This window comes from Pezoporus flaviventris, unplaced genomic scaffold (genome assembly GCF_033815535.1).
Source record: "Pezoporus flaviventris isolate CSIRO_AGI_PZ_B2104156 unplaced genomic scaffold, CSIRO_AGI_Pfla_v1 ptg000302l, whole genome shotgun sequence".
NCBI classification, from domain to species: domain Eukaryota; kingdom Metazoa; phylum Chordata; class Aves; order Psittaciformes; family Psittacidae; genus Pezoporus; species Pezoporus flaviventris.
In genome coordinates, this window is record NW_026892849.1 from 1 (window position 1) to 15,515 (window position 15,515).

The 15,515-nt window shown below is 62.9% G+C and overlaps 2 protein-coding genes across 2 annotated transcripts; both read right to left on the reverse strand.

Moving 5' to 3' along the window:
* Nucleotides 1-840: 840 nt before the first annotated feature.
* LOC133263396 (latent-transforming growth factor beta-binding protein 3-like) lies at nt 841-4,220 on the reverse strand (the record flags this gene model as incomplete). The annotated part of the gene is made up of 2 exons (XM_061443149.1): nt 3,986-4,220; nt 841-1,018 (listed from the first exon to the last, which is right to left on the reverse strand). Coding segments are annotated over exons 1-2 (413 nt in total), but the record flags the coding sequence as incomplete, so codon positions are not given.
* Nucleotides 4,221-5,072: 852 nt separating this feature from the next.
* On the reverse strand, nt 5,073-15,145 carry LOC133263395 (SH3KBP1-binding protein 1-like). Its single transcript, XM_061443147.1, is given in 22 exon segments — nt 5,073-5,135; nt 5,138-5,271; nt 5,274-5,377; nt 6,168-6,252; nt 6,335-6,513; nt 7,450-7,546; nt 7,624-7,764; nt 10,154-10,324; nt 10,400-10,516; nt 10,594-10,636; nt 10,638-10,682; nt 10,758-10,873; nt 10,968-10,986; nt 10,988-11,125; nt 11,127-11,163; nt 12,922-13,006; nt 13,093-13,236; nt 13,851-13,931; nt 14,047-14,179; nt 14,266-14,311; nt 14,427-14,480; nt 15,047-15,145. Coding segments are annotated over 22 exon segments (2,085 nt in total). The 5' UTR covers nt 15,100-15,145.
* Nucleotides 15,146-15,515: the final 370 nt, after the last annotated feature.

Genomic DNA, 15,515 nt, shown 5'->3' on the forward strand with positions numbered 1-15,515 from the left:
TGGGGGAGCACCCATGAACCCACCCAATGGAAAATGGGGGGGGGGAGCACCCATGAACCCACCCAATGGAAAATGGGGGGGGGGCAGCACCCATGAATCCACCCAATGGAAATGGGGGGGGGAGCACCCATAGACCCACCCAATGGAAAATGGGGGGGGGCAGCACCCATGGGACCCACCCAATGGAAAATGGGGGGGGGAGCACCCATGAACCCACCCAATGGAAAATGGGGGGGGAGCACCCATAGACCCACCCAAATGGAAAATGGGGGGGGGCAGCACCCATGAACCCACCCAATGGAAAATGGGGGGGAGGCACCCATAGACCCACCCAATGGAAAATGGGGGGGGGCAGCACCCATGGACCCACCCAATGGAAAATGGGGGGGGGAGCACCCATGAACCCACCCAATGGAAAATGGGGGGGGGAGCACCCATAGACCCACCCAATGGAAAATGGGGGGGGGCAGCACCCATGAACCCACCCAATGGAAAATGGGGGGGGAGCACCCATGAACCCACCCAATGGAAAATGGGGGGGGGCAGCACCCATGAATCCACCCAATGGAAAATGGGGGGGGGAGCACCCATAGACCCACCCAATGGAAAATGGGGGGGGGGGGGCAGCACCCATGAACCCACCCAATGGAAAATGGGGGGGGGCAGCACCCATGGACCCATCCAATGCAAAATGGGGAAGGGGGTTCGGGGGGTGTCAATGGGTGCTCGGGGGGGGGGAGTAGCACCCATAGACCCACCCAATGCAAAATGGGGGGGGGGGGGGGCTCTCACCATCCTCTTCCTCCCGGTGATTGGCCAGGGGCAGGGTGTAAAACGGACCTGGTGAGGGCTTGGGGCCCCCCCCTCGTCCCGGGCCCCCCCAGCTCGGGGCTCAGGGCCCCCCCCCGGCTGCCGTTGGCCGGGACGTGGCAGTAGCGGCCGGTGAAGTGGGGGGGGCAGAGGCAGGAGCCGGGGCGCGCGCAGACCCCCCCGTTCTGGCACAGCAGCGGGCACAGCACTGCGGGGGGGGGCACTCGGATGTCAGACCCCCCCATACACCCCAATGTCAGCCCCCCCCATACACCCCAATGTCAGACCCCCCCATACACCCCAATGTCAACCCCCCCATACACCCCAATGTCAGACCCCCCCATACACCTCAATGGACCCCCAATACACCCCAATACATCCCAATGTCAGCCCCCCCCCCAACGCAACTCCAATACACCTCAATGGACCCAAATACATCCCAATGCACCCCAATATCAGCCCCCCAAATGCATCCCAATGTCAACCCCCCAATGCACCTCAATGGACCCCAATCCCCAATGCACCCCAATACACCACCAATGCATCCCAATGCACCCCAGTGTTAGCCCCCCAATGCATCCCAATGTCAGCCCACCAACGAACCCCAATGCATCCCAATGTCAGCCCCCCAATGAACCCCAATGCATCCCAATGTCAGCCCCCCCAGTGAACCCCAATGCATCCCAATGTCAGCCCCCCCAGTGAACCCCAATGCATCCCAATGTCAGCCCACCAACGAACCCCAATGCATCCCAATGTCAGCCCACCAACGAACCCCAATGCATCCCAATGTCAGCCCCCCCAATGAACCCAATGCATCCCAATGTCAGCACCCCAATGAACCCCAATGCATCCCAATGTCAGCCCCCCCAGTGAACCCCAATGCATCCCAATGTCAGCCCCCCCAATGAACCCCAATGCATCCCAATGTCAGCCCACCAACGAACCCCAATGCATCCCAATGTCAGCCCCCCCCAATGAACCCCAATGCATCCCAATGTCAGCCCACCAACGAACCCCAATGCCTCCCAATGTCAGCCCCCCCAGTGAACCCCAATGCATCCCAATGTCAGCCCACCAACGAACCCCAATGCATCCCAATGTCAGACCCCCCAGTGAACCCCATTGCTCCCAAGTCAGCCCACCAACGAACCCCCAATGCATCCCAATGTCAGCCCCCCCAATGAACCCCAATGCATCCCAATGTCAGCCCCCCCAATGAACCCCAATGCATCCCAATGTCAGCCCCCCCAGTGAACCCCAATGCATCCCAATGTCAGCCCCCCCAATGAACCCCAAGGCATCCCAATGTCAGCCCACCAACGAACCCCAATGCATCCCAATGTCAGCCCCCCCAATGAACCCCAATGCATCCCAATGTCACCCCCCCCAATGAACCCCAATGCATCCCAATGTCAGCCCACCAACGAACCCCAATGCATCCCAATGTCAGCCCACCAACGAACCCCAATGCATCCCCATGTCAGCCCCCCCAGTGAACCCCAATGCATCCCAATGTCAGCCCACCAACGAACCCCAATGCATCCCAATGTCAGCCCCCCTGAACCCAATGGGCATCCCAATGTCAGCCCACCAACGAACCCCAATGCATCCCAATGTCAGCCCCCCAATGAACCCCAATGCATCCCAATGTCAGCCCCCCAATGAACCCCAATGCATCCCAATGTCAGCCCCCCAGTGAACCCCAATGCATCCCAATGTCAGCCCACCAACGAACCCCAATGCATCCCAATGTCAGCCCACCAACGAACCCCAATGCATCCCAATGCACCCCAATATCGGACCCCAAATGCACTCAATGCACCCCAATACACCCCAATGCACCCAATGCGACCCCAGCATGCGGGGATGCCCCATATGGGGTGCCCCATGCCCTGGGGGGGGGGGACCCGATCCCGTTGCCCCTCCCGGCCCCCCCCCACCCCCGCCGCTGGTGCCGGGTCCCGGCGGGACGCGATGACGTCATGGCGCTGCGTGGGTGGGACGGGACCCGCCCCCCCCCAACTTCCCCCCCCCCCCCGGCACCCATCGATCCCCCCCCCCCCCCCCCAACCTCCGGTTTGGGATGGGCGGGGGACGGGGGGGGGGAACGGACACGGAGACAGCCCCGGAACCGGGGGGGGGACCGGACCCCTCCGTTACCGGACACCCCAAGTGGGTTCCGAGCACCCCACCGGTACCGGACACCCCCATCGGGACCGGACCCCGCCGTTACCGGACACCCCAAGTGGGTTCCGAGCACCCCACCGGTACCGGACACCCCCATCGGGACCGGACCCCTCCGTTACCGGACACCCCAAGCGGGTTCCGAGCACCCCATCGGTACCGGACACCCCCATCGGGTCCGGACCCCTCCGTTACCGGACACCCCAAGCGGGTACCGAACCCCATCGGTACCGGATACCCTCGATCGGGATCGGACCCTTCCGTTACCGGACACCCCCATCGGTACCGGACCCTTCTTTTACCGGACACCCCTGGTTAGGACCCGACCCTCCCGTTACCAAACACCCCCATCGGGTACCGAACCCCATCAGTACCGGATACCTCGATCGGGACCGACCCCTCCCGTTACCGGACACCCCCAGTTGGGACCGGACCCTTCCGTTACCGGACACCCCAATCGGGTTCCGAACTCCATCGGTACCGGATACTCCAATTGAGACCCGACCTTTCCATTACCGGACATCCCATCGGTACCGGACACCCCAATTGGGACCGGACCCTCCCGTTACCGGACATCCCCATCGGGACCGGACCCTTCTGTTACCGGACACCCCAAGCGGGTACCGAACCCCATCAGTACCGGGTACCTCCATCAGTACCGGATACCCCGATCGGGACCGGACCCCTCCATTACCGGACACCCCAAGCGGGTTCCGAACCCCATCAGTTCCGGATACCCCGGTCGGGACCGACCCCTCCCGTTACCGGACACCCCCGATCGGGACCGGACCCCTCCCGTTACCGGACACCCCCATCGGGCACCGAACCCCATCAGTACCGGGTACCCCCATCAGTACCGGATACCCCGGTCGGGACCGGACCCCTCCCGTTACCGGACACCCCAAGCGGGCTCCGAACCCCATCAGTACCGGATACCCCGGTCGGGACCGACCCCTCCCGTTACCGGACCCCCCCCCCCGGCACTGACCGAGGCGGAAGCCGCTGCCCGCGGGGGGGGGGACCCCGCTCTCCACCGCCTCCGGGTCCCCGTTGGGGCACTCCCGGGCGCAGCCGCCGCTGCCGCTGCACCGGAGGCGGCAACGGGGGGGGGTGAAGAGGAGGCGGAGGCGCCCCCCCCCCGGGGGACCCCCCCCCCCCGCATCCTCCGGTACCGGCTCCGAGAGCGCAAGCGCGGCCGCCGCCAGCAGCAGCGCGGGCCCCATCACCGCGTCCAGCCCCGCAATGGGGGGGGGGACGGGGGGGGAACGGGAGGGGGGGGATGGGGGGGGGACGGGACGGGATATGGGGGGGGAGGGGGTGGGACCAAACGGGGGAGGGGCAGAGCAGCGGCCGCCCCCCCCCATAGAGGGACATTGCGGGGGGGGGGGGGGGGGTGTCCATGGGACATCGGGGGGGGGTGTTTGTGTCCCCCCCCCCTTTATGGGCCCCTCTGTGTGTGCCCCCCCCCACCCCAATGGTGACGTCACGCGGCCGATGGGTGCTCTCATGGGGGAGGGGGGAGAACGGGACATTGGGGGGGGGTTGGGACCGAACAGCGGCCGCCCCCCCCCACCCATAGAGGGATATGGGGGGGGTGGGGGCCCTGTGTGCCCCACCCCCCCTCTATGGGCCCCTCTGTGTGCGACCCCCCCCCCAATGCTGACGTCACGCGGCCGTTGGGTGCTCTCATGGGGGGGCGGGGGGGGGGGGCCCCTTTTGGGGCCGCAGCCACGAGGCCGCGGGGATGGGCGTTGGGTGCCCCCCCCTCCCCCCCCCCGCGGTGACGTCACCGGGAAAGCTCGCGCCTGGCCTCGCGCTGAACCGGCCCCGCCCCCCCCCCATTGTCTTAAAGGGGGGGGGGGACCAGGAAGAGCCCCCCCCAATGTAGGGGTGCAATGGGGGGGGAACCCCAGGATGCTGCTTGAGGAGGGGGGGCCCCATAGACCACAGTGCACAAAGCAGAGGGGAAAAGGGGGTGTATTGGGGGGGCACCCCCAAACCTCTCCCTGAGTGGGGGGGGGGCCAATAAAGGCACAAAGTGAATGGGGGGGGGGGCCGGCCCCCCCTCCCCCCCCTCAAAACGCCGTCTCATTGAGCCTCCCTTTGGGGGGCACCGAGGGGGCAGCGGGGGGGGGCAGAGCCCAGGGGGGGGCAGAGCCCGGGGGGGGGCGGGGGGGGTGGAGGAGGAGGTGGGGGGGGCTCTGCGGGGAGGGGGAGGGGGCCGGGGGGTTTTGGCTTTGGCCCCCCCACCCCCCCCCCGAGGGGCTCCTTCTGCCCCCCCCAAGCGTGGGGCTGGGGGGGGGGGGAGGAGGAGCCGGCGGTGCTGGGGGGGGTCGGGGGGGGCGATGGAGACGGCGTCGCTGTGGGGATGGGCCGGGGGCTGCGGAGAGAGGGGGTGAATGGGGGGGGAAGCAAAGGGGGGGGGGAAGAGGGGGTAAAGGGAGGTAAAAGGAGGGGGTAAAGGGGTAAAAAGAGAGGTAAAAGGGGGTAAAGTGGGGGAATAGGGATGGAAGGGGGGGGTAAAAGGGCTAAAGGGGGGTAATAGGGAGGTAAAGGGGGTAAAAGGGGATAAAGGGGGTAAAAAGGGGGGTAAAGGTGGGTAAATGGGGGTAAGGGGGGGTTATAGGGATGTAAGGGGGGTAAAAAGAGGATAAACAGGGCAAAAAGGGGGGTAATGGGGGGGCAATAGGGATGTAAGGGGGTAACAGTGACGTAAGGGGGTAATAGGGATGTAAGGGGGGGTAATAGGGATGTAAGGGGGGGTAACAGGGATGTAAGGGGGGTAAAGGAGGGGTAATAGGGATGTAAGGGGGGTAAAGGAGGAGTAACAGGGATGTAAGGGGGTAAAGGGGTGCAATAGGGATGTAAGGGGGGGTAATAGGGATGTAAGGGGGGTAAAGGAGGGGTAATAGGGATGTAAGGGGGGGGCAATAGGGATGTAAGGGGGGGGTAACAGGGATGCAAGGGGGGTAAAGGAGGGGTAACAGGGATGTAAGGGGGGTAAAGGAGGGGTAATAGGGATGTAAGAGGGGGTAATAGGGATGTAAGGGGGGTAAAGGAGGAGTAACAGGGATGTAAGGGGGGTAAAGGGGGGTAATAGGGATGTAAGGGGGGGCAATAGGGATATAAAGGGGGGGTAACAGGGATGCAAGGGGGGGTCCCTGCCCTACCCGTGTGCGCGGGGGGGCCCGGGCAGCGCCAGGTCGCACTGGTCCAGCTGCCGCAGCAGCTCCTCCTCACTCAAGCCCTCAGCATCTGCAGGGGCATCAATGGGACACGGTGAGGTTTGGGGGTGGGGGTCCCACCAAAAGACACCCCCCCCCCTTCCCCCATGTACCGGGGGGCTTGGCCGCCCTGTCCATGGCCGTGGTGAGGTCCCAGAGCTGGAGGCTGCCGTTGGCGTGGCCGGTGGCCAGGAGCCGGCGCGGGCGGGAGCCGATGCGGCTCGAGCCCTCGCACTCGTGCACCGTGAAGGCGGTGATGGAGGCGGCGTCCACGGCGCGCACCTCCCCGATCCTGGGGGGCACGCACGCCCCACAGCGCCCCATTGGCACCCACAGCGCCCCGCTGGCACCCAGAGCATCCCCGTGGTACCCAGAGCATCCCCGTGGTACCCACAGCATCCCATTGGCACCCATAGCACCCTTGTGGTACCCATAGTACCCCATTGGCACCCACAGCGCCCCGTTGGAACCCAGAGCATCCCCATCGGCACCCAGAGCATCCCCGTGGTACCCACAGCATCCCATTGGCACCCATAGCACCCTTGTGGTACCCATTGTGCCCCATTGGCACCCACAGTGCCCCGTTGGAACCCAGAGCATCCCATCGGCACCCAGAGCATCCCCGTGGTACCCCATCCCATTGGCACCCATAGCACCCTTGTGGTACCCATAGTGCCCCATTGGCACCCACAGCACACCCTTGGCACCCACAGCATCCCCTTGATATGCATAGCACCCCAGTGGCACCCATAGCATCCCTTGGCACCCACAGCATCCCCTTTGTACCCATTCCACCGCACTGGCACCCATAGCATGCCTGTGGTACCCACAGCATCCCCTCGGTACCCATAGAACCTCACTGGCACCCAAAGCATCCCTATGGTACCCATAGCACCCCCGTGGTACCCACAGCATCCCACTGGCACCCACAGAGCCCCATTGGTACCCACAGCATCCCTGTGGCACCCACAGCACCCCCGTGGTACCCATAGCATCCCACTGGCACCCACAGAGCCCCATTGGTACCCACAGCATCCCACTGGCACCCATAGCACCCCCGTGGTACCCATAGCATCCCACTGGCACCCACAGAGCCCCATTGGTACCCACAGCATCCCACTGGCACCCATAGCACCCCCGTGGTACCCATAGCATCCCACTGGCACCCACAGAGCCCCACTGGTACCCACAGCACCCCCGTTGCCACAGGGCATCGCCCCGCTCTCACTTCTTGCCGGTGGAGGAGAGGCGGATGAAGACCTGGCACGCGTCCGGCACCACGCGCTGGATGAAGACCTGCTGCTCGTCGCGCTCCCCGAAGGGCCCTAGGGCACAGCGCGGGTCCATGCGGGCGCTCAGCACCCCTGGGAGCAGGCGGCGGTGACCCAGGGCGGGCTCTGACCGATGTCGGTGCCGGCGCCGGCGGCATCGTCCAGCGCCAGGACCTTGAAGGACGCCAAGGGCGTGGAGCCGGGCTGCGTGGAGATCATCCCGCGGAAGCGCGTCACCGTCCAGCTCCGAACGTGGTTGTTGTCGGCGCAGACTGGGGGCGAGGGGAGGGACGGCGTTAGGGGGGATGGAGCGCGGGATGCGGGGTGGAGCGCGGGATGGGGGGTGGAGGTGTGATGGATCATGGGAGGGATGACGGATGGGTGATGGAGGGGTGATGGATCATGGGAGGGATGACGGATGGGTGATGGAGGGGTGATGGATCATGGGAGGGATGACGGAGGGGTGATGGAGGGGTGATGGATGGGTGATGGATCATGGGAGGGATGATGGAGGGGTGATGGAGGGGTGATGGATGGGTGATGGATCATGGGAGGGATGACGGATGGGTGATGGAGGGGTGATGGATCATGGGAGGGATGACGGATGGGTGATGGAGGGGTGATGGATCATGGGATGGGTGATGGATGGGTGATGGATCATGGGAGGGATGATGGAGGGGTGATGGAGGGGTGATGGATCATGGGAGGGATGATGGATTGGTGATGGATCATGGGATGGATGATGGATGGATGATGGGAGGGGGTGATGGAGGGTGATGGATCATGGGAGGGATGACGGATGGGTGATGGAGGGGTGATGGATCATGGGAGGGATGATGGAGGGGTGATGGATCATGGGAGGGATGATGGAGGGGGTGATGGATCATGGGAGGGATGATGGAGGGGTGATGGATCATGGGAGGGATGATGGAGGGGTGATGGATCATGGGGAGGGATGACGGAGGGGTGATGGAGGGGTGATGGATCATGGGAGGGATGATGGAGGGGTGATGGAATCATGGGAGGGATGATGGAGGGGTGAATGGAGGGGTGATGGATTCATGGGAGGGATGATGGAGGGGTGATGGATCATGGGAGGGATGACAGATGGGTGATGGAGGGGTGATGGATCATGGGAGGGATGAAGGATGGGTGATGGAGGGGTGATGGATCATGGGATGGATGATGGAGGGGTGATGGATCATGGGAGGGATGATGGAGGGGTGATGGAGGGGTGATGGATCATGGGAGGGATGATGGAGGGGTGATGGATCATGGGAGGGATGATGGAGGGGTGATGGAGGGGTGATGGATCATGGGGAGGGGATGATGGAGGGGTGATGGAGGGGTGATGGATCATGGGAGGGATGACGGATGGGTGATGGAGGGGTGATTGATCATGGGAGGGATGATGGAGGGGTGATGGATCATGGGAGGGATGACGGATGGGTGATGGAGGGGTGATGGATCATGGGAGGGATGATGGAGGGGTGATGGATCATGGGATGGATGATGGAGGGGTGATGGAGGGGTGATGGATCATGGGAGGGATGATGGAGGGGTGATGGAGGGGTGATGGATCATGGGAGGGATGATGGAAGGGTGATGGAGGGGTGATGGATCATGGGAGGGATGATGGAGGGGTGATGGAGGGGTGATGGATTCATGGGAGGGATGATGGGAGGGGTGATGGAGGGGTGATGGATCATGGGAGGGATGATGGAGGGGTGATGGATCATGGGAGGGATGATGGATGGGTGATGGAGGGGTGATGGATGGGTGATGGATCATGGGATGGGTGATGGATCATGGGAGGGATGATGGAGGGGTGATGGATCATGGGAGGGATGATGGATGGGTGATGGAGGGGTGATGGATGGGTGATGGAGGGGTGATGGATGGGTGATGGATCATGGGAGGGATGATGGATGGGTGATGGATGGGTGATGGATCATGGGATGGATGATGGAGGGGTGATGGAGGGATGGATGGATGATGGATGGGTGATCAATGGATGATGGAGGGATGATGGAGGGATGAGTGATGGATCATGGGATGGATGATGGAGGGATGATGGATGGATAGATGGATGATGGATCATGGATAGATGGATGAATGGATCATGGGATGGATGATGGAGGGATGATGGATCACGGGATGGATGATGGATGGATGGATGATGGACAATGGATGGATAGGTGATAGATGATGGATGGATTACAGATGATGGATGGGTGATGGATGGATGATGCATGCATAGATGGATGGACGGATGGGTGATGGATGGATGATGCATGCATGGATGCATGGACGGATGATGGATGGGTGATGGATGGATGATGCATGCATGGATGGATGAATGATGGATGGGTGGTTGATTGATGGATGGGTGATAAACAGCTTTGATGGATGATGGATGGATGGATGATGGATGGGTGGTTGATTGATGGATGGGTGATAAACAGCTGGATGGATGATGGATGGATGGATGATGGATGGGTGGTTGATTGATGGATGGGTGATAAACAGCTGGATGGATGATGGATGGATGGATGATGGCTGATGATGGACGGACGGGTGATGGATGGATGGATGATGGATGATGATGGACGGACGGGTGATGGATGACGGACCGAGCGGCTCCCCGCTCCCGTTGCTCACCGGACACGAGGTGCTTCTCGGAGAGCATGATCCTGGTGACGGGGCTGCGGTGCACGGTGAAGGTCTGGAAGAGCTGGGGCCCGGAGCCCAGCGTCTCGGGGTGCTGCACGATGACCCGCACCACGCCGGAGCTGGTGCCGTAGGCGATCTCGATCCAGTTCCCGCTCTCACCTGCCCACCAAGGGCTGCTCAGCCTCCTCCCAGTTCACCCCCAGTCCCAAACTGGGGCATGCCGAGGGCTCTTACTGGTCTTGGGGGTGAGGTAGACGCTGAGGGCGGTGACGGCGTCGTCGCCGGGGTCGCGGTACAGCTCTGTCACCAGGAGGTCGTTGTCCTTCATGCGCAGGGGGAACTTCTGCACGTCTGCCGGGGACGCGGCACCGGTGACGCCGGGGCCGCGGCGCCAAAGCCCCGGTGCCGCCGGCGGCGCCGGTGCTCACCCACGTAATAGATGGAGCCGTTGCTGCAGCCCAGGAGGAGGAAAGGTGCCGGCGGCGTCGTAGCTGGTGATGGGGACGACGTCCTGGATCTACGGCACGGATGCACAGGGAGCATCGGGGACCGTCCCGGTGCCGGCGCCACCGCTGCCAGCGCCGCCGCTCACCTGCCAGTGCTTGGTGACCGCGTTCCAGACACCGATGGTGCCACCGGGGCTGGTGGCGATGAGCTGGTTGCCCACGAAGAAGAGCGCCTCGGCCGGCACCCCAAGGTCGAAGACGCCTGCGCGGGGGCGAGCACCCATGGGTGCCGCGGGTACCGAACCGGCGCCACCGCGGCGATGGATGGTGATGGTGATGGGGGGGGGGGTTCTCACCGATCTCGCTGCCGTTGCCCATCGGCACGCAGGGCCCACAGGATGATCTCCCCCCCCCCGGCGGCCGCCACCATCTGCTCCCGCTCGCCGGGGCCCCCCCCGGCCAGGACCTTGGCGTTCAGCGCCGCGCGCTCGATGGCCCAATCCAGCCGCGGGCTGGGAGAAGACCTGGAGCCAGCCCGAGGTCTCCACCAGGCTGGGGGGGGTTAATGGGGGGTCCGGTTTAATGGGGGGGGTATGGGGTTCAATGGGGGTACTGGGTTTAATGGGGGTTCAGATTTAATGGGGGGATCAGGTTTAATGGGGGGTCCGGTTTAATGGGGGGGGTATGGGGTTCAATGAGGGTACTGGTTTAATGGGGGGTTCAGATTTTAATGGGGGGGTCTGGTTTAATGGGGGGGGTATGGGGTTCAATGGGGGTACTGGGTTTAATGGGGGTTCAGATTTAATGGGGGGGTCCAGTTTAATGGGGGGGGTATGGGGTTCAATGGGGGTACTGGGTTTAATGGGGGTTCAGATTTAATGGGGGGATCAGGTTTAATGGGGGGGTCTGGTTTAATGGGGGGGGATGGGGTTCAATGGGGGTACTGGGTTTAATGGGGGTTCAGATTTAATGGGGGGATCAGGTTTAATGGGGGGGTCTGGTTTAATGGGGGGGGATGGGGTTCAATGGGGGTACTGGGTTTAATGGGGGGTTCAGATTTAATGGGGGGGTTATGGGGTTCAATGGGGGGGACTGGGTTTAATGGGGGTTCAGATTTAATGGGGGGTCTGGTTTAATGGGGGGCTATGGGGTTCAATGGGGGGTACTGGGTTTAATGGGGGGGGTTTCAGATTTAATGGGGGATCAGGTTTAATGGGGGGGTCTGGTTTAATGAGGGGGGTATGGGGTTCAATGGGGGGACTGGGTCTAATTGGGGGTTCAGATTTAATGGGGGGATCAGGTTTAATGGGGGGTCCGGTTTAATGGGGGGGGTATGGGGTTCAATGGGGGGGGACTGGGTTTAATGGGGGTTCAGATTTAATGGGGGGGTCTGGTTTAATTGAGGGGGATATGGGGTTCAATGGGGGGACTGGGTTTAATGGGGGGCTCAGATATAATGAGGGGGTCTGGTTTAATGGGGGGGTCGGGTTTAATGGGGAGTCAGGTTTAATGGGGGGCTATGGGGTTCAATGGGGGGCACTGGGTTTAATTGGGGGTTCAGATTTAATGGGGGGGTCAGGTTTAATGGGGGGGTCTGGTTTAATGAGGGGGTATGGGGTTCAATGGGGGGGACTGGGTCTAATTGGGGGTTCAGATTTAATGGGGGGATCAGGTTTAATGGGGGGGTCTGGTTTAATGAGGGGGGTATGGGGTTCAATGGGGGGACTGGGTCTAATGGGGGGCTCAGATATAATGAGGGGGTCTGGTTTAATGGGGGGGTCTGGTTTAATGGGGGGGGTATGGGGTTCAATGGGGGTACTGGGTTTAATGGGGGGCTCAGATATAATGAGGGGGTCTGGTTTAATGGGGGGGTCGGGTTTAATGGGGAGTCAGGTTTAATGGGGGGCTATGGGGTTCAATGGGGGCACTGGGTTTAATTGGGGGTTCAGATTTAATGGGGGGGTCAGGTTTAATGGGGATTATCAGGTCTAATGGGGGGGTTGGGTTTAATGGGGGCTATCAGGTCTGATGGGGGGGTATGGGGTTCAATGGGGGCCATTGGTTTTAATGGGGGGGTATGGATTTTTAATGGTGGGTATTGGGTTTATTGGGGCGCAATGGGTTTTAATGGGGGGTATTGGGTTTAATGGGGGGTATTGGGTTTTAATGGGGGGTATTGGGTTTAATGGGGGATAATGGGTTTTAATGGGGGATAATGGGTTTAATGGGGGGTATTGGGTTTTAATGGGGGGTATTGGGTTTAGCGGGGGGGGGCACTGGTTTTAGCGGTGCCCTGAGGCCCCCCCTTACCGGTAGCACACCAGGAAGTGCGCGTAGGCCACGGCGATCCAGTTGTGGTGCCCGCACACGAGGCGCACGGCTCCGGCATCGCTCCCTAGGGATGCATGGATGGAATGGGGGGGGGGGGTGGTTCAACCGGTGCCACCGGGGCTGGGGTTGGGGGAACAGGGGGGTTCTCACCGGAGCCACCGGGGGGGGGCCGCTCGTCCGCTGCGGGCCCCAGGCTCGGGGGCAGAGTGTGGCTGCGGCGCACGGGCACCGGGAGCCGCGGAGCAGGATGAGGCCCTGCCAGGCTGTGCCGGCTGCGGCGGCGGGCAGGGAGAGCTGCGGGTATAGGGAATATGGGGGGTATGGGGGGTATAGGGGATATGGGGGGTATGGGGGGTATGGGGGATATGGGGGGTACAGGGGGTATGGGGGGGTACAGGGGGTATGGGGGGTACAGGGGGTATGGGGGGGTATAGGGGATATGGGGCGTATAGGGGGTATGGGGGATATAGGGGGTATGGGGGGGTATAGAGAGGTATGGAGGGCTGTGGAGGCATAGAGGGTATAGGGGATAGAGAGGATAGAGGGGGTATGAGGGATATTTGGGATATAGGAGGTATGGGGATATGAGGGATAAAGGGGATATAGGAGATATGGGGGTTATGGGGGATATGTGGAATATGGGGGGTATGGGGGGTATGGTGGATATAGGGGGTATGGGGGATATGGGGGGTATAGGGGATATAAGGGGCATGGGGGTATGGGGATATGGGGGTATAAGGGCATAGGGGGTATAGGAGTTATGGGGGATACAGGGGGTATAGGGGATATGTGTGTGGGGGTTCAGGTTTAAGGGGGTCACGTTGGGGATATGTGTGTGGGGGTTCAGGTTTAAGGGGGGTCACGTTTAAGGGGGGGGGTCACGTTTAAGGGGGGATCCCCGTTTTTACCTGGGGGGGGCAGGTACCCTGTGAACAGGACACAACCACACGAGGAACGCTCCAGCTCCTCCCGCAGCTGCAAGCGGCGAACTGCAGGGGGGGGGGGTAGAAACAGGGACCGGGTTAAACCCCCCCCCCCCCTCCCCGTATCCACATGGACCCTTCCCCACGGCGGCGGCCGGGGCCGGACCGCACCAAGCGGCACCTAGGGGGGTGATGCCGTAGAACTGCGCCTCGTGCAGCAGCAGCGCGGCGCTGACCCCCCCCGCCTCCAGCTCCTTGGTGCGCAGGAAGTTGAGGATGGGGGCGAAGACGGAGGGGTCCCGGTCAATGAAGATCTATGGGGAGGGGAGGGGGGAAAGGTGATGGGGACCCCCAACCAATGGGGGGGGGGGGCTGTTTGGGGGGGGGGGGGGTGTCTCACCGCTCCGGTCTCATCCTTTAAGGTGGAGATGCGGCCGCTCAGGAGGCTGGGGGGGGTAAAAGGGGGGTTAATGAGGGGGGGTTAATGGGGGGGGTAATGAGGGGGGTCCCGATGTCGTCGTCCCCCCCCCCCAACAGCGATGGGATCGCCCCCTCCATCACCTGGAGAAGAAGGAATCCGGGATCCAGGTGAGGGTCTGGCGGGAGGTGCTGAACCTGGAGGGGGGGGGGGGGGGGGAGTTAGGTTCGGGGGGGGTCCGGAGGGGTTCGGGGGTCCCGGAAGGGTCCGGAGGGGTCCCGGAGGTGTTCGGGTGGGTTCGGAGCGCTCTGGGGGGGATCGGAGGGGACCCAGAGAGGTTCGGGAGTTTCCGGAAGCGTTCGGGGGGTCCCGGCGGGGATTGGAGGTGTCCCGGAGGGGCTCGGTGGGGTTCCAGAGGAGTTCGGGGGGTTCCGGAGGGGTTCGGGAGGTTCCGGAGGGGCTCGGGGGGTCCCGGCGGGGATTGGAGGGGTCCCGGAGGGGTTCGGGTGCTTCCGGAGGGGTTCGGGGGGTCCGGAGGGGCTCGGGGGGTTCTGGGGGGCTCGGGGGGCTCCGGAGGGGTTCGGGTGTTTCCGGAGGGGCTCGGGGAGCTCCGGAGGGGTTCGGGGGGTCCCGGAAGGGTTCGGGTGTTTCCGGAGGGGCTCGGGGGGGCTCCGGAGGGGTTCGGGGGGTTCCGGAGGGGCTCAGGGGGGGTCCCGAAGGGGCTCGGGTGTTTCCGGAGGGGTTCGGGTGTTTCCGGACGCACCTTTTGCCTCCCACGTTGAGGTGCACGACCTCAGCCCCCGGCACGGCCGCCATAGCGGCGCGGCACTTCCGCCTCCGCCCCCGAGCTCCTCATTGGTCCGCCCGCGCTGCAGCCCCGCCCTCCGCCGCTCGCTATTGGTCCGTTTGAAGGCGCGCCCGCCCCCCCCTTCCCCGCTCAGAGCCTGCGCGCGCATTGGTCAGTCAGGAAAAGGGGGCGGGGCTTTCATCCCTGAGACCCCTCCCCTTCTTAAAGGGGCAGCAGCATCACTTGAACGTCGTCCCCCCCAGGCCCATAACTGCCCCCAATGCCCCCCCAGCCCTACAACTGCCCCCTCCCAGCCCCACAAGTGCTCCCAATGCCCCCACAACCCCACAACCGCCCCCCCAGACCCACAACCGCCCCCAATGCCCCCCCCAACCCCACAACTACCCCCGATCCCTCTTCCAGCCCCACAACCGCCACCCCAGTC